At 51.1% G+C, this 17,519-nt stretch overlaps 8 protein-coding genes across 8 annotated transcripts; 2 read left to right on the top strand and 6 right to left on the bottom strand.

Moving 5' to 3' along the window:
• Positions 1-333: 333 nt before the first annotated feature.
• COCVIDRAFT_102284 (hypothetical protein) lies at positions 334-3,495 on the bottom strand (the record flags this gene model as incomplete). Its single annotated transcript, XM_014699955.1, has 3 exons — positions 334-964; positions 1,167-3,040; positions 3,088-3,495. 3 exons carry the CDS (start codon positions 3,493-3,495, stop codon positions 334-336), a joined length of 2,913 nt encoding a protein of 970 aa, XP_014555441.1.
• A 307-nt stretch (positions 3,496-3,802) lies between these two features.
• On the bottom strand, positions 3,803-6,028 carry COCVIDRAFT_38800 (hypothetical protein; the record flags this gene model as incomplete). Its single annotated transcript, XM_014699956.1, has 3 exons — positions 3,803-5,454; positions 5,509-5,755; positions 5,999-6,028. The coding sequence occupies 3 exons, from the start codon at positions 6,026-6,028 to the stop codon at positions 3,803-3,805; spliced, it is 1,929 nt and encodes a 642-aa protein (XP_014555442.1).
• Positions 6,029-6,157: 129 nt separating this feature from the next.
• On the top strand, positions 6,158-6,388 carry COCVIDRAFT_102308 (hypothetical protein; the record flags this gene model as incomplete). The annotated part of the gene is made up of 1 exon (XM_014699957.1): positions 6,158-6,388. The coding sequence occupies one exon, from the start codon at positions 6,158-6,160 to the stop codon at positions 6,386-6,388; it is 231 nt and encodes a 76-aa protein (XP_014555443.1).
• A 136-nt stretch (positions 6,389-6,524) lies between these two features.
• Positions 6,525-7,335, bottom strand: COCVIDRAFT_27648 (hypothetical protein; the record flags this gene model as incomplete). The annotated part of the gene is made up of 2 exons (XM_014699958.1): positions 6,525-6,568; positions 6,618-7,335. The coding sequence occupies 2 exons, from the start codon at positions 7,333-7,335 to the stop codon at positions 6,525-6,527; spliced, it is 762 nt and encodes a 253-aa protein (XP_014555444.1).
• A 1,966-nt stretch (positions 7,336-9,301) lies between these two features.
• Positions 9,302-9,502, bottom strand: COCVIDRAFT_102399 (hypothetical protein; the record flags this gene model as incomplete). The annotated part of the gene is made up of 1 exon (XM_014699959.1): positions 9,302-9,502. A coding segment is annotated over one exon (201 nt), but the record flags the coding sequence as incomplete, so codon positions are not given.
• A 502-nt stretch (positions 9,503-10,004) lies between these two features.
• On the bottom strand, positions 10,005-10,289 carry COCVIDRAFT_102406 (hypothetical protein; the record flags this gene model as incomplete). The annotated part of the gene is made up of 1 exon (XM_014699960.1): positions 10,005-10,289. A coding segment is annotated over one exon (285 nt), but the record flags the coding sequence as incomplete, so codon positions are not given.
• Positions 10,290-10,338: 49 nt separating this feature from the next.
• On the bottom strand, positions 10,339-13,198 carry COCVIDRAFT_17006 (hypothetical protein; the record flags this gene model as incomplete). The annotated part of the gene is made up of 4 exons (XM_014699922.1): positions 10,339-10,414; positions 10,468-10,846; positions 10,896-12,972; positions 13,022-13,198. 4 exons carry the CDS (start codon positions 13,196-13,198, stop codon positions 10,339-10,341), a joined length of 2,709 nt encoding a protein of 902 aa, XP_014555408.1.
• A 2,283-nt stretch (positions 13,199-15,481) lies between these two features.
• COCVIDRAFT_38802 (glycoside hydrolase family 16 protein) lies at positions 15,482-17,134 on the top strand (the record flags this gene model as incomplete). The annotated part of the gene is made up of 5 exons (XM_014699961.1): positions 15,482-15,729; positions 15,785-15,992; positions 16,046-16,400; positions 16,459-16,983; positions 17,043-17,134. 5 exons carry the CDS (start codon positions 15,482-15,484, stop codon positions 17,132-17,134), a joined length of 1,428 nt encoding a protein of 475 aa, XP_014555447.1.
• Positions 17,135-17,519: the final 385 nt, after the last annotated feature.

Here is a 17,519-nt window from a genome sequence, read left to right on the forward strand (position 1 = left end):
CCGTCTGACATTTACACCATTCATTAACCTTCTCATGATACCATAGAGAAGGAGAGAATCCGTGAATACACATAAACAGCCAGAGTACATCGTTTAGGGAAAGCCAAAGGCAAGACCGAGTCTCTAAGAAATGACGATTTGTGCATATATCTCGTATGTAAGTTGCATGTGTCACGTAGCACAAGTACACTTTTCAAAGGATTGCATATCATTCCTGGTAATAAGTCATCAGTCATTTGCACTAAGTGCTTACTCAGGTACTACAATAAAGTCATCATGGTGCTCCAAGCACAGCACATAAGCATGAAACACCCCACCTGTGGGACGTCATACTTAGTATCGCCTTCCATAACCCTCATCCCCATATCCGCCGGAGCCACCATATTGACCACCAGACCTGCCTGAGCCATACTCTTGTCTCCTCTGACCATATTCATCCTCATCTCCACCGAAGCCTCCAGGCACGCCGGAAGCGCCATATGATCTCTCGGGGCGCTCGCCACCGTACTCAAGGCCTTCGGAACGGCCATATCCCCCAGAAGACTCATTGCCATAGCGAGAAGACTCCTCACGGCCATAGCCCGACTCTTCTCGTCGACCGTAGCCCGACTCTTCCTGACGACCGTAGCCTGATTCTTCTTGACGACCGTATCCGCTGGAACTGTAAGAGTCAGCAATGTTCTGAGACTGCTCATGGCCATTGTTTCTAGGGTCAATGCCATATCCTAGATCTTCATACCTGTATGACTCTTCACGGCCGTAGTCTTGCTGTCGGCGACCGTACCCTGATTCCTCACCATAGCGCTGTTCCTGGCTGTGACCGCCCGAATAACGCTTGGGCGAGCGACTGCCGCTCTTTTCACGGCGGCGCTCGTGCTCACGAGAACGAGAGCGGGAGTGACGCTTGTATTCTCCCGAACCTGATCGACGCTTGTCAGCATCGTCATCCGAGTCTCCAGAACGACTACCGTGTTTGTGGTGTTTGTGGTGCTTGTGGTGCTTCTTTTCATCCTTTTCACGCTGCTTGCGTTCTTTCTTCATGCGCTTCTCATAGGAATCTCCGTCGCCTGAGTCGTTGGAATCATCGTCGTCATGCTTCTTGGACTTACCGCGTCGCCTAATCAAATGTTAGTCCATGTCTGCAACGTTAAGAGTAAGCTACTTACTCTCTCTCTTCCGAGTAGTATTGTCCTGATCGGTCGAAACCCTCACGCGATTCTTCAGAACGCCATTCACTTCCTTGCTGAACACGACGCTCTTCATGACGCTCGTATCCGCCAGATCCACTATAGCTTGAGGTCTCAACCCTTTGCTGGTAGCTGTACGATCCGCCACGGTCATCTCGTTCCTCACGAGAGTACTCTTCCCGACGCCCACCACCTGGGTACTGGGTCTGTTGATACTGTGCACTTCCGTAGCGATCGCTGTCACCATATGAGGACGCCTGGTGGTGCCCCGTCTCTGAGTAAGACTGAGTGTAGGAGCCGTCGTTGCCATAACCCTCTTCTTTGTGGCTCTTCCTCTCCTGCTCATTGAAAGCGTTTCCGAGAATAGAGCCTCCAATACCACCAACGAGTCCCCCAACAAGACCGCCGAGGGCACCACCGCCAACAGCTTCACCTGCAAGTTTGCCCACATGATCGGACGCTTGTTGAATCTGTGCATTGGTACCCGTCTTACTGCTTGCTGGGCCGAAGTTATTGGCCATACCCAGAGGCTTACCGCAGCCGTGCCCCTTGTCGTGAAGATTTGGGTTGTGGTTCTTGCCATTTCGTACCCCCTTGCGGCTGAGCTGCTCGCGGAACTCATCCTTTGCTTTTTCACTTTTTGATGACCACCAGTCTTCGACAGTCTTGTACATGACGTGACGGCCTTGGGTAACCTCTGGCCTGTTATCCGCTCTGACACAGGCAGGATGGTGGAATACACCTTTAATGATGGTTTCAATAGTATCATTAGGGTCTGCTTGGCCATCCCAGCACTGAACAATTTGTGGTACAGCCCAGGCAATGGTGGCTGAAGCTACTCGGCCAGCAGGCTCATTGAGGATGTTAGAAAAATGATCCTTGGAAAGCATACTGTGGGTGGGATCGGTGGAATAGTCGTCGTTAAAGACAATGTGCTGTTTCTCGCGAGAGCTTGCAATGACCTCAGTCGAGCCCTCTTCAAGCTCAGTCTTGACTTGGTTGAGAATGGGCAAAATATAGGGAGCAAGCAGACTGAAGACGAAAATGGTGACTTGGTTCTGGACTTCCTCAATCAGGTCCGGCAGGATGGGAATCTTTTCGATGAATTCGGAAATGGACTGCATGATCTCATCGTGGAACTCCATAATGGGGTAGATTTGCTTGACTAGCTCTCCAATCTGTTGAGTGAATTCCTCTGGCTCCTTGGGCGTGATGCGCATATTGCCCATGGCTGCAGCGTTGGCATTGTTTTCTAGCTCATCAGCTTTGCTAGCCTCATCTTTACCACCAAAGATGCCCTCTGGGAGCTTGTCGAGGAGCTCCTTGATCTTGCTCTTGTTTTTGCTCCTGTCAGCGTTGGAGATGGCACCCTCAAGCTCCTGAAGCTCGGATTGGGTAGCTTTGTCTGTAATCTCTCCGCATACAGAGTGCAAGAAATCGACACCACCAAAGGTACCGGTGACGATGGGGTAGACCTCCTTTTTGGCTTCTTCGACGTAGAAGCGAGCATTCTGGCCTACATGGGGGAAAACGTCATGTACACCAATCTCGATCAAAGCAAGTTCAACGTAGTTGGAGTGGGCAGCGTAGTCCTCCAGACAGTGTGTGGCGGTACCGAGAAGGCGCAGAGCCTCGTAAAAGTCGGGACCTCGTCCTCCAGAGCGTTGACCCAAATCAATGCAACGTTTGAGGAGGTCGCGGACCATGCCAGCCGATGTTGTGATGCCCAGACCTTCCGAGGCAATGTAGTTCTTCAGTCCGGTCTTCTCATCGATACTGAGCTCACGGCGTTCGTCAACAGGAGCTCGTAGACGCCGATCGTAGTCGCGGGCATCGATATTGTCAGCATAGTCCTGAAGGGTCAGTATGTCTGTCCGATCGGGTAGGCTGCAGAACTGACCTTGGGATTGTCGATGTGCTCCTCTGGTCTGTAGCAGCCAAGACGGTCGCGGGTGACCTCGAACTCCTTGGTGCCGTATCCGAAGCTCATGAAGCCAAGAACCCATAATAGGATGCGAATTGCCTCTGCTGAGACCATCTTGACAGTGCCCACATCGACTGCTTGCGAGTAGTCGCGCAGCCAGTTGCCAAAGTAGACACGCTTGACGTCCATCTTGCTGAATTTCTTGCCAGTATGACCGCTGATGAGCAGCGTAAGAAGAGTATCTTCAATGTCTCCATGGCGCCAGTTCTGTCCCTCAATGGAGCTCAAGCTTGCGATGTTGCCCGCACCAAAAGCTGCGGTGGGGCGAGCCCAAAAGACAAGCAGAATCAGGCATGGTAGCCAGATGTCGCTGAACTGCGGCATCGTGTTGGTGTCTTCGTATGCTCTTGTGTTTATTCAAAAGAAAAACGTTGGGATATGGGAGAGTACGGGAGAAGAGGTAGAAGCAACGAGGAGTGAGAGGGTCTTGTATAGCTAGCGCTTGTTTCAGCTCTCAACTTGGTTGAGCTGCCCCGCCAAAGCCCCAGAGCTGACGTAGCGGGGTCCATCAGCTCCAGGACTGCCCACCTGATCGGCCACGACATGTCATTACATGGCTTAAATATTTTCTTTTCTCCACTCCAAGTCTCACACTGCACATCTTGGGCAGCTGTGATACGTTGCCTCTAGATCAGACAAGCGTGATGTCCCTCTGAACACCCTCAGGTACGTAATCTGGGCTACCATTCATATCGAAATCCTCTGTTACCGCGTGCTCCCCAATACGCCTATAAATACCATCTTCTTCTAGGCCAATTGCCTGAACAACCAGGTACGCCGTTGTGATAGTAGGCGGTAGATTGATCAAGACGGGACTGCGCACGTAGGCGAAAAGAGCAAACGTGTCGTATTCGCCACACTCTCCGCCTTCATCGGTAACTCCTGGGTCCAGGCGTAACCGACTATGCATTGCGGTCCGGTATGGCTTGGGCTTTCGCATGCGACGCATGAAACCGCGAATGTTGATGGTGCTACCACTTGGATCGGATGTTAGCGGTTCGCCGCTCCATTTTATATCTGTGTTCAAAATTTTGGCTTGATACACAATACCCAAGTCTCCTACTCTTGGTTTCTCAACCGTGAGTTCTCCCCAATCTGGTGGACTAATGTTGACGCTGCCATGAGGAAAAGACATCCATGTCCAACTTGGTCGGCAATCAGCTCGATCTGGTAGAGGCGTTTTATGCTCGCGAGGGTCGTGATATACTTTCCATGAAAGATGAAGCGTTAGATGACGTTCCCATAAACCTATAATTGGTCTGTTACCGGAAATGTCTTGATGAAATTGCACAATGCCAGCCAGGGCGGCATATTGGTCACTCGTACGGGTGAGAGAGCGTTTCATGTAATCGTCTACACAATCCCACCACCAACGCTTCTCGAACTTAAAGATATCCAGTTTTCCATTACCACCATCGAGAATCTTTTGTGGAAACCCTCTATCCCTGGTACGCCATGCTTTGTCAGGAGGCAAATATGTTTTCTGATCGTACGCTGTGCCATCTTCTCTTTCCTGGATTGAGTTACATTCCCACACAAATTGAGAGTAGGTAGCATGTAGAATCCGACGCGACAGAATTTGCTCTTGCAGTATCCATGCTCTTTTACGGACTGGTTCATCACGCAGCTGGATTTCGATGGTGTCTACCCAACGGTAGGGAGGTTGCTTTCTTTTTTTGACGGCAAAGTCAGGGCGTCCGGGGTCAGTACTGCAAAATCGAGTTACAGACTCAATCTTTGGAGAAAGACCACATCCTCCATGGCTATCTTCAGCACTAGTTGCAGAGAGAGTAATAGTACCTGCACCATAAATTGCTGCCATCTTGGCACTCTCTCGCTGCCAATCTTCTGTGTCATCTTGAATGATACACAAGCTGTCTATCCAAAGGTACCTGAACCCAATAGCTACAGTGAGACGGACGGCATCTTGAAATGTCTTTGGGAGACTATCGAAATCGATGCCGCCGTCAGAGTATTTCGCTATGTTACTCTTAGTTGTCTTACAAGGCAGCTCTACACCACCCCATACATGAGTCAGGACCATGTAAGGTCTACTGTACAAGTCGATTCCTTTAGTTGAGACAAGATTGATAGAATAAAGATCGGTTTCAAGCTCTTGAATGTCGAGTATACGTGTTGCTAACTGGACGTCTGGCTTCGGAGACCTCCAACAGTTTGGATGGGACGTTTCGCACTCGGTGAGCCATTCACGGATCGTTGCGCTTCGTGATCGGAAATCAACTGGTTCTAGTCCACTCCATATTGGGCGGTTGAATGCTCTCCCTGGAAATGGTTAGAAATTTCTGGAGACTCTGACTAGGAACAAACGAGGCGTACCAACTTCCATATAAAGAAAAAAGGTTTTCGCGCCCTCTCTCTTCCCAACAAAGTGGTCTAGATACATGGATACAATAGCATGACTGAAATGCCCATTCGCATTCGAAAGTGAGAGATCGGTGTTATAACTAATACCTAATTTCGGTGCAGTTCTCGGCACCAGCGAAAAAAGATATAAAGTTGTGTACCCGCCGTCCTCGAGATCGATGAAATTGTTAGCCGTATCGGGACTTGGAGTCTCTACTGGCTTCAGGTTGAATTCATTGGCCCGGGCGATAAAATCTTCTAGGTAAGGTTTTCCAAAGAGATTACAAATATATTTACACAGCTCACATTGATTGCTGCAGTCAATTAATTCACGGATATCCCGATGGAAGCTCTTGTCTTTGTCGTCCGATGGAATCTTCTTGAAAACCTTCTTAAGGCACTCAGAACAATAAGAGTCGCTCCTCTCGGCGAGCCGTTGAGCATCATTGCGACCAGATCTGACAACAAGCGAATTCTGTTGCGACATGGCCATATGTAAGCATCGAAAAGGCGGTAATGAAGATGAAATCAATGATGGAGAGTACACTCCTCTTCAGATACCCTTTTATATATGCAGGTATTAGAGAGAAATCCACTGCATAGCACTGTGCCGCATCCCAGCATGTATGCTGCCTGGAAGGATTCACCCGGCCCAATGAATGCTTGCCAGCACTGCAGCGTCTCCATCTCGCTGCTCAGGCGCGTCCCATCTTTCCTGAACGCAAAACGCATTACCTCATATCGCTCCACTGAATATCGAAACACCACAAAGTCGCTAAGCAAGTCGCTTCTCTATGCTCCGTCTGCTTCATTTACCTCCCGTGCAAGACGGATGCGATCGCGCAATATGTAATTAGCGAATAAGATACCCCAGGCTGCCAAGCAAAGATACTCCTGGAAACCGCGGAGAAGAAGCGAATTACGCTCATGGATATGATGCAAAATGTGGAATAGTCCAAGTGAGAAGAAAAAGACCATAGCAGTACGACTCAAGACTCAATCTTGCTAACGATAGCAAGCAGAGCAAGTAAAGCTATCTCAAGTAAGCAGGGAAAAATTTCATAGTAGCCGTCGTAACTTACAAGTTCCAACCGTCAGAATGAAACCAGCAACCGTAAAAGCCGTCTGTGCATCGCCACCTCTTGCCGTCCACGCAACACCCACTGCAGTCGCCGCGACCCATGGCACTGATCCAACAAGGCCAATGCGAAAGCCGCTCCAGCCCTCCACAAACTCTAAAGCATGACGGCGGTCCTCCTGGCGAAGCCGGAACACCCAGTCAATCCATTCTGATTCCGTTTTTATGTTTTTGAAGTGTTGGTACGCATAGAACATTTCTTGCAGAGTGAAGTCATCCATCGGCACGACTTCCGGGCGGGTCGAAGGCGTATACGATAAGAGTCGAATCTGTCTTAGCGTCTTGAGCGATAGGTATCGTCGCCAGAAGCCGCAAATATGGTGCTCGTATTCGCGATGGAGGGCAGCGAAGAACTCTTCGTCGGTTCGAACTAAACCACCTGAATTCTTTATGGAAACTATGCTGGAGTAATCGTCTCGAGATATGGCCAACCGGGCTTGACTTAGTACGTGGATTTGGCGTCTTACGCAGCCCTGGCTGCCAGATCTGTAGCACATGAGGTTCAAAGAGCATGTTGGCTTGGTCATGCTACCGGTAGTCGGCGAACTAACTGTTTGGGTCGGAGGTAGGACAGAAAACTGGTCCGCTATAGGGGTTTTGGATTGCCGAGGGTGTGCATATTGATTGAAGTCACTTGACGTTACCGAATCGACCGGTGACATAGGCTGGAGCTGGACCGAAGCATGGCGTGTATGATTTGGATTATGTTCTCGTGAGTCTTCAGTTTCTACTATCCTCTCTGACGGACGGTGTGTTATCAATGAGTTTTCGTGAACTTTATTGGGTCTGCCCTCTACCGACGCTGATGAAGGTACCGCCTCATCAATTGTGGTTAACTGCGGAGGTATGCTCGCACCAGGCTCCTTTATTGAGACTTGGATTGCAATAGGGCTACAGCCGGGTTGGTATTGATATATATGAGGAGGATTCACTCCATAGGCTATTGTAGACGCTGGCGGTGTGGAATCGGGTGCGTCGGTAGATGGAACTGACGGTGATTTGAAACTGCTTTTGGAGTTGCTAAACCAACCCATTTTTGACGTTTGATTGAATTACAGATTGAAGATTGCAATCTTGCCAGCAATAAATAATCAGTTCCTGCTGTCAGCCGCGGCTGACTTTCGCCTTGGTTCGGCTCAGCCACCACCACGTTATGCTCTCCAAGCGAAGTGAAAGCCTGCGTTAGTAAGAGACTAACATACTAATGGAAGAAGTAAAAACATGCGATGGGAAATGTAAGGTGATTTGAGATATGCCAGGTGTTCTCGTGGGCTAAGCCTCCTCAAAGTGCGCATAGCCTTACATCCACCAGCTATCAGTCTACAATCTCGAGACTCAGACTTGATTAGCGCTCCGATAAGGTTTCAATATAGTCGCGGGTGCCTGGTTCATTCTAGTTGCAAATGAGCGAGTCGTAGTCATTTCGCTCACTGTGCGCTCGAGTTGGACGTCATTGGGGTGTGGGGTATTGCAGTTCCCGGAGTACGCCTAGGGCTGTGCTCATGACCGGTATATGGATTGAAAGCCACTTAGATATGCCAAGAAGAATGAGTAGAAGACGAGCTACGTCTAGATTTTGATGATCGTCTGTAATCAATAGTTGGGTGGTAGCCTGTCCATCTCGTATGCACTAGGACACGAAGAACGCAAGTTGACGCGTGAGGCTGGACATGAGGTTTTTCCCCTCTCCCAGAGAACGCAGCTACCTTTAGTCACTCCCCTCAGCACAAATACCCATGGTTATGCGATTGAGCCTCAAAACTATGTGAATATGCATATCAACTCATCACATGCTCAGCTCTTATCAGTGTTAGTTCTTCCTTTCTGTAACCTCCGCATGATACGTAAGAGATATATGAAAGGGAGAAACTACTGATTCTGCAATAGTCCAATTGAATCAACCGAGCGGACAGAATGCAGAATCTTATCAATCGTGTATAATTCTCCATCCGAGTAAGTCGACTTCCTAATGACGATTTCGGGCAGGCGTTAAACATGGGGTTTGCTGACAGCACTTCAGTGGCTCCTCTAGTCTGGAGCTTTCAATGAAAGATATACAAAATCAGTGTTTTGATCGCAGGAAAGTGTTGCATGATGCTCCACCCCCACGTATCAGTGTCAAGGATGGCACTCAGGAAATACCACCCACGGACATCGCTCTCCGCACGATTGAGCGAAAATTCCAACTCATGTTTATGAAAACCCCTTCGTTTAAGCATGGTATTAGACCAGCAAGGAGTTTTGCTGTGTTGTCGCCAGTAGACAAATAACCAGTGTGTTCGAGGCTATAATGGCGGGGATTTGCGCCATGTCTCAGCATCCTTTTGAGTGACTTTGGCCTTCTCATTGCCCCATCAGACTACTTCAGTTTCACAAGTCGTACGCAGGTTTGCCAAAGTTCCATTCGCTTCGATCTGGTTCAGCTATGGCTGTTGAGCCGTGGTCACCCGGATCTCACAAGCCACTGGGGCACCCGGATCCGCAAGACGCTGGATTCTCATACGACCCTAGTTTATGTGGCGGAAGCTAAGGCTTGAGAAGACATTCCCAACCCCATTTTTGTACCTCTTAAGCGGGAAATCGTATGATTTAGGTCAAGGACATGAGTAGACGACTTGGAATCATGCGTCAACTCCTCGTTGGGCAGAGAGGTTGCGTCATCGTAGACAATGGACTTAGCTGTAGGGCTACCGGCTGAGAGAAGCGATGCAACTTCTTCGTGAACCCTATGTGTATACCTGCTCGTGGTTGGCAAGCTGTGTCGTGCGCTACCCAGAATCGGTCGCGCACGTCACTACTGGTGTCACATGGCGGAATCGGGATGCCTTGTATGGTGCAGAATTACGCCCAGAGAATTATAAGCGAAATCTAGACTGTTCTGCAGTGTAGAAGAGAAGCCATCTGGTAAAAGTCCGATTACAATAGATGGTGTTGCCGTGTCTCAACTGTATGTCCGATCATGAGCGCGTCGGGCGCTTGAACCGAGAACTGAAGCTGAAGACGCCCACCATGGTTGAGTGTGCTAAAGTGGCAGTCTAGACTTGCATTTTGAATCCGGTCAGCCTATCAAAAAAAAAGACGACGGCTCGTCTTACCACATGGCGCACCCAACGGCTCGATAATGGCGCACAAATGGACCAGGCGAGTGCTGAAGTGTGTGCAGGTGGTGCGCGCAGTCGAGGCCCTCCTTGTTACTTTTTCAGCCAGCCCCGACCGCCGCGTGCCTGCGATGTCCGGTTCATGTATATCGCAGAGCTGCCCGACACATCTGGTTCACCATCACGACACAACACACTGCAACCAACTCATATTCATCTCAAGTCCATCTCCATTACCTTGCGACAACGGGGAGACGAGAAAAAAATGTACACGAAACAATCACCTCCGAAGTGGGGTAAGGCTGAGTGGCAAATGAACAGCAAGGCAGGCCCCCAATAGGTGGAACCGACTGTGAGTATAGAAATACCATTTCATATTGAATAAAAATTAACAAGGAAAGGCCTTGGGAGTCTAGTAAAGGCGATGATGATGAGGGAAACGATGCCCTTTTAGATGCGACAATCCACTCCGTATATCCCGACCAAGTATGCCAACTGGCCGCCAATTTTCCAACGCCACAGCCGCTGATCCGACAAAAAGAGAAATCATCTAATCATGAAACGAACTTAATAGTTGAAGACCGTCAAGGACGGGTTGAGGACGATGGGCACCAGGCAGTGCATGATTACAGTGACGGACCAACTGAGCAGGGTTAGCGAAAGGCCAATCAAGTAGGAGTAGGAAATGGTACTTACGGAACAACAGCAGTCATGCCGGTAATCTCCCAGCCGTGAGGAGCAAAGCAGCCGAGGTAGATCATGCCACCGATGAAGGCAAACATGAGCATGTACATCCACTTGAAGCGCTTCCAGATCTTGGGCAATTCGGCGAAGAAGTTGGAGTTGTCCTTTTCCTTGGCTGTGGCACCCCAGCTCATGTCGATGCAGAACATGTGAGAGCAGATGGCGAGCAGGATGTGGAACGAGACACCACCGAAGAAGACCATGAAGAAGGGCATCCACTTGATGTTTTCAGCAAAGGCACCAATGAGGCTGGCCTCGCCGATACGATAACGCATGATAGCAAAGCAGGCGTTGGACATCAGGTTGAATACAACCAACAAGGTGACGAAGACTAGGTGATGTTAGTGGTGGATCTATTGAAGGGTAGGATATGGACTTACTCTTCCAAGACTCGATGTAGTACTTGTCAAGTTCACCGTTGAGCCAACCGACCAGGAAGTAATTCAGAGCACCAAGAGGAACAGCGGATCCGATAGCATAGTACGAGAAGATGTAACCGCAGATGGAAATCTTGGAAGAAAGCTGAATGTTGGACCAGAGGAAGGTGCGGAAGAGCTTGGTGAAAGGGGTCTTCCATAGCCAAGTGTGGAGGGGATTGAAGACAAGCTCGTTGCAACCGTAGGCGTATTTCTCCCATCGATCCAATTCGTCGAAGATGGTAAGCGACACACCCTCCTTGAACCCACGGCCGTGGTAACTGGCAAGACGAACAATGTTGCCTGCAATCTGGAGACGAAGCGCGATATCGAAGTCCTCGGAAACGTGGCTCTCAGACCAGAAGCAGACATAGCCATCCTCTTCGGGAGGGTTACCAACAGACTGAACAGCCTGCCAGCGCAAGAAGGCGTTGTGACCGACGAAAGGAGCGACCTCACCGCTGCCGACAGCGAAGCGAATAGCAGCGTAGACGAGGTTGGTGAAGAAGGTGATACCGTTCTCGAAGTAATCCCAGGAAACTTGCATGACACCGGTGGCGTGTTGGACAATGGCAACTTCGGGCGAGAGGTACATTTCAGCGGCACCGTACATGAGGCAGTCTTCGGGAACAATGGTATCGGAATCGACGATGAGAATAATCTCACCCATACGGATGTTACCACCAGCTTTGGCGCGAGGGTCGGCGGCAAGAACCTGGTCGAGGGCCTCATGGTATAGCGTAAGCTCTTCCTCTTCGGTGATGGAAGCGTTGCCGGGGTACCGAGAGTCGACTAGTTGCTGGAGGACATCCTCGACACGGTTGGAGGTGTTGAGAGCAAAGTTCATGTTGGAAGCCTTCTTGAACTTTCCGCGGCGGACGAAGCCCTCGTGGTTGTGCTTGGGACGCGAAACCCATCCGATGTTGTTGTTCTCGTAGAAGCGCAGAAACTTTTCGTTGTCCTCCTCAGAACGGACAGCCATACCGTCGTCGTTGATGAAGATACGTGCGGTTCCACCACGGGATTCGTAGTGAGAGATGGCGGCTTGCAGACTGGCTACGGTTGGCTTGACGACACCCTCTAGAGATTCAGTGTAGATGGGCATCTGGATGGTGATGGTTGATGGGGTGAAACCCATAGAGCGGGCCTGAGTAAGATTTGGCTTGATGGCAGAGTGGAAACGACTGTTGGTCAGGACACCAGTGATGGGACCAAAAACTTGGAAGATGTTACCCAGGACGACGACGACGAAGAAGAGACCCAGGGCAATCCAGAATGGTTCAACAAGGATGAGCAGAAGACGAGGGTAGAACTTGTCAGTCATGGTCTCGAGGATCAGCGCCCTGTTACCAAGTCCCAAGACTGGAACCAAGATCAAGCTCATGGCGAGACCGATGTAGAGGGAGCTGGTGAAAATGAGTGGACGAGCAAGTGATTCCTTGGGACCTAGTCCCTTCTCGGCGTCGGCATCGACTTCCTCGGTGGAAACTTCGACGTCTTCCTTCTTGCCCATATCGAAATCCATCGTGGAGCCGCCAAGAGTGGAGTTTGCACTGGACTGAACGGCGCTGTCGAAACCGCTGAAGGGGTTCTTGGCTGTACCCCAGACAAGACCGAGGATCCTGGACTCGACTTCCATGGCCTGAGAAAGAATGGCACCAAGGTCGTCGTGCCAGACAAGCAAGAGCCTTTCTTGTCGGATGAGGGCAGCATACTGGAACTTGCGGATGGTGCTAGATGTAGCGACTTCGGCCATGGACTCGAATATTTGAATCTGGGAACCGTTCTGGAACATCAACTCGGTTTCGAAGGGCTCGAGGACATCGAACACGGCCTGTGTGCCATCGGTGCTCATGGTGAGAGCGACACCAGGGTTGATTCTCTTGACTGCAGCCACAAGATCCTGGTCTGCAGTTACGGGCTCCGAGACATATTCTCCCTGACCCTTACGGATCAAGACACCTTCGCAAGAGCCAGGTGATTGGGCTCCAGCAGTCATCCAACGCATGGAGCATGCCTTGGCGTGGAGATGCTTGATGATCTGGGGAAATCAGCGCCATGGCACGTGACGTGTGAGTGAAGATACTTACAGCACGGTATCTAGAATCCTCATCGATCTTCATGGTCAAAGGCCGCGACACAGGAGGTCGGCCATTGGGAGTTTGGGGCACCGAGTAGCGCGAGTCGCTGACGCTGTCACTCAACGACTGCCTGCTTGAGGGGATGACGGGTCTGTTCCCATCCTGGGAAGGGGTAGCGGAAGACATGTTGGATATGTCACGACAATTACGGTACGTGAGTAAAGATTAACGGGGGTTGTTGCTAAGCGATAGTAAAAAAAGGCTCAACGGGGATGCCACGAAGCAAACGTGACGTTCAGAGCCCGAAAACGAAGGAATGGGCAAGTAGCCCTGCGAAGAGTGACAAGAGTGAAGAACTGAAAACGAGTCAAAGGGGTCGCAGAGCAGAGGTTATCAAGGCGGCACAGCTGGTAGTGTGTACAGAATTTCCTTCACCTACGCGAAGCTCCGCCCCGGTCCAGCCCGTAGCCACCACGGTCAGAGATACACTCATGCTACACACTATCGAATAGTCGGCGTCCCCCCTGGTCTAGCACGTTCGAATCTCAACAAGAGTCCCTACGCGAGCATCCCGAAAAGGGTCACTGCGTCTGTCACAAACGCCGCCGTGCAGCCATGATAATCCAGAATGGGCGGAATCTCAGGCCACCAAGTGGACCTAGCGATCCTGACATGAAATCACATACCTTGCCGTGCACGCCCCGGTCGCTCTTCCGCCCAGCGAGCCTCGGTGTCGGGACGATGGGCAAGGCGACTAAACGATAACGAAGGGGTGCTTGATGGGCCTAAAGATAGTTGGGATTGTTTGTCATGATCGAAATCGGGGTCAAAAGGAGGCATCTCTAAGTTTGATGGTCGCTCGCATCTCCGAGGCTTGTGCCTGAGCCAGCAAAGTGGCGGCTAAACATTAGCTCCGCCGCTGCTGTCGACGTTTGTCCCGACGAGGAGAATTTACTTTTTGCAAAAGGCAACTATCGTCCTCGGCACTGGGTAGCGCCATCTACCAGCCAGCCTCAGTTTGACGGCGACTAAGGAAATGGTGGACCACTTGGAGGTGCTTTGACCATGCAAAACCGGCCAGTAACCCAGGCCGAAATCCTGGTAAGTTGCTGCAGGCCGAGACCGAAGAATGGGCCGCGTGTGGATTGCTGGGTGAGCGTACACAATCATACCCATTGCCATGAACTCACGCGGGCCCAGGACCCTGTGAGATTGTTTTATCATTCGTTTATTTTTTCCGAAACGTGGTGTAGCTTGACAGCACAGGTCCAACGTGGTAGACGATAGCCTTGATGACGCATTGTCACGCAGTCGCAGCGATAAGGACCCTGGCGGATATCCCGTTGTTAAGATTAGCAACATGGCCTGGCTAGATTGAGGGCATCTGTCCAGCACATCGAGCAGCTCGCCACTGGGCAGCCACACGTCGCAGACTGTTTGTCTCGAACCTTGAGGTTGTTGCATGACGCCATGCCCACCCGGGCTATTTTGAGTCAGGCCAGGTTCTAGTCGACAGAGTCAGACGGCAGGGGTGGAGTCGTCGAGGTGCGACGCACCATGATGGTAGCGTGGTGTTTAGCCGGCCTGGAGATAAGTCAATCGACGACGATGGGCCAGCGTCCGAGCTGCAGGATTCTGGCCACCAACTTGCAGATACGGAGAGGGGATGGGCATCGTATCGACGACATGCAGGTTTGTAGAGGGATGTCTATCCACTAGTATCGGTCCCAGAGAGTGGGCGAGGGCGCTGGTGCCCCAGTTCGACCCCGAGCCCGATCTACTCGCAGGGGGAGGCAGAGGTCGGTATGAGTCGCGCGGCACTGTGACGAGATCGACCGGGCGCTAAATCTAGGCACGAACCACGAAGAGAAAGGATACGTCGTGGCGTCCGACTCCTGTGCCGCCATGGCGGACGTTCAGCCTGGGGCCTAGTACGGGCGGTGCAGTCTCTGTCGCTTCGCTAAACGTGCTGTGGCGGCACATCCTGGACTGATGACTGCAAGGCTGTCACACTAGCCGCGTGCTTATCTTAGCGGCAGCAGCCTAGGTACCTGCATCTAGGCGAGCGCTAGTCTACTCGCAGCCCTGGTATCAAGCCACAGCCCACGTCGTGCCCCTTGCGCATGCAGAAACCATCAGGTCGGCTAGGCCAACTTGTGCTGGTGAATGTGTCGAATGTTCTAAATCTGGACTGGCAGAGCCGTCAGACTTCGCTCATCCCGACGACGGCCCAGCCAGCCTACTATCGATTCTTGCGAGCCGCAAAAAAAGCCAGACCGCTTGGCTGAGGTATTGATACTTGACCTCTCAACACTGTCTCCCGCCGCGGCTTCGCTTGTTCAACCCCATCTCCTCGACTCGAGTTGGATTCGGCAATAAACTCCCTCGTCCCGGCCCGCTCACCACTCGAGCCTTTCTTGGACTTTTGCTCTCCACACTCGTTACTCCTCCCCCTCCTCCCGCCCAAACATGCCTTCTCTATTCAAGCGTAGTAAGAAAGCCCCCGAGGCTGATGCTCCGGCACCTGAGGCCCAATCCCAACATGTCCCAAGCATTCCTGCTGGCATGACACAAAGACGTACCGATCAATCAACAGCTGGTAGCTACCTGCCCAGGAACCCCTCCAACCTCTCCTTCGGACTCGGCCCGAACCAAATGGGCAATGCTGAACTGCGGAAACAACCGCGACCATTCAAGAGCTACAGGCTACGGGGAGAGTATGTTGTCTATATGCTTGTTTCAATCTTTCGCACAAACTGACCATCATTCCAGGCGCGAGCTTCCATGGAAGGATGACCCAAGGATAAAGCGCACCAAGATTGGCAACTGGATCACCTTCGCCTGCATAGTCATCGGCTTGGGTCTCTCCGGTTACATTGCATACACAGGTGTCAATGAAGCCAAGGTCCCCGAAGGATGTCTCATCATGGATGACAACTTTGAAAAGATTGACCCCGCCAACTGGGGCTACGAGATTCAGGTAAGCAACCATGTCAACATTCCTCTTTCGCCAAATTAACCACCCACCTTTAGACTGGTGGTTACGGAAATGGCGAGTTCGACTGGACGACCGACGACCCAAAGAACAGCTATGTTGATGCCGAGGGTCTCCACATTGTTCCGACTCTGACGACCGAGTCCACGGGCATCACTGCAGAGCAGCTTGTCGATGGCTACACGCTCAACATCACCAAGGCAGGTGGTGACGGTTCTTGCACTTCGACCGACTACAAATCCTGCAGCATCAGGTCCAACGCGACCACTGGTGCCATCATTCCTCCTGTTCGTTCCGCACGCATGACTACCAAGGGAAAGAAATCTATCAAGTACGGTCGTGTCGAGGTTGTCGCCAAAACCTCAAAGGGTGACTGGTTGTGGCCCGCCATCTGTACGTTGCATATGAAACTTGCGCCACAATATCGATGGATACTAACGCTGATGTTTAGGGATGATGCCTGAAGAAAATGTCTACGGCGAGTGGCCCCGCAGCGGAGAAATCGACATTGCTGAGTTCCGCGGAAACGCATGGCCTTACCCCGAAGGCAACGACTTCATGTCCTCGACTCTCCACTGGGGCCCCGACTCCAAGCACGACGGTTACATTAACACACACGGTAATGCTTTCTTCCGCCGCCAAACCTTTGCTTCAACCTACCACACGTTCGGACTTGAGTGGACCGAGAAGTACCTGTTCCTGTTCCTCGATTCCCGTCTCAAGCAGGTTATGTACTACAAGTTCACCGAGGACAACCAGCTTTGGAAGAAGGGTGGCTTCGGCGGCGTCACTACTGCAAATGGCACTCTTGTGGAAAATCCGTGGGTCAAGGGTGGCCTCAATGCACCATTCGACCAGAAGTTCTACCTCATTCTCAACGTCGCTGTCGGTGCGCAGAACGGATGGTTCTTTGACGGTGAAGGCAACAAGCCGTGGGTCGATGGCAGCGACTTCGCTCCTAGAGACTTTTGGAATGGTATGTTTTCCTCATATTCCCGTTATTTTGTAGAGAAAACCCACTAACAATCACGACAGCCAAGGATGAGTGGCTCCCAACCTGGGGCGAGGGCGCCGATCGTGGTATGACTGTCAAATCTGTCAAAATGTGGCAAGCCGGCAAGTGCTAGACGTGGCTTGCGCATCTTTGACCAATTTCGATCTTCACGGGTCCGCATGCACCCGTGTCTTTTTTACACTACCGAAGGGTTGTTTTGCTTATTTTTTTTTGGTTTTTGGGGATAGTTGGCACACGACGGCACGTCAGACGTTTATCGCATACTGGGATGATAGAGGCGCATTAGGCGCGTCTTGTTTGGGCACACTTGAAGCGCACGATACACATTTTCTTACAAACGAGGTAAGCCCAAGAACTGAGTTGTAGAATTACATTTTAATCCATGTTCATCGACCAAACCCCACACATCTTACGCTGATACTCCTTGCGGCCCTTTCACGGACCTTTGTCGTTCCTTATTCTTGATATTGGCTTCTCACACATGCCGTCTGACACGG

This window comes from Bipolaris victoriae (genome assembly GCF_000527765.1).
Source record: "Bipolaris victoriae FI3 unplaced genomic scaffold scaffold_55, whole genome shotgun sequence".
NCBI lineage: Eukaryota > Fungi > Ascomycota > Dothideomycetes > Pleosporales > Pleosporaceae > Bipolaris > Bipolaris victoriae.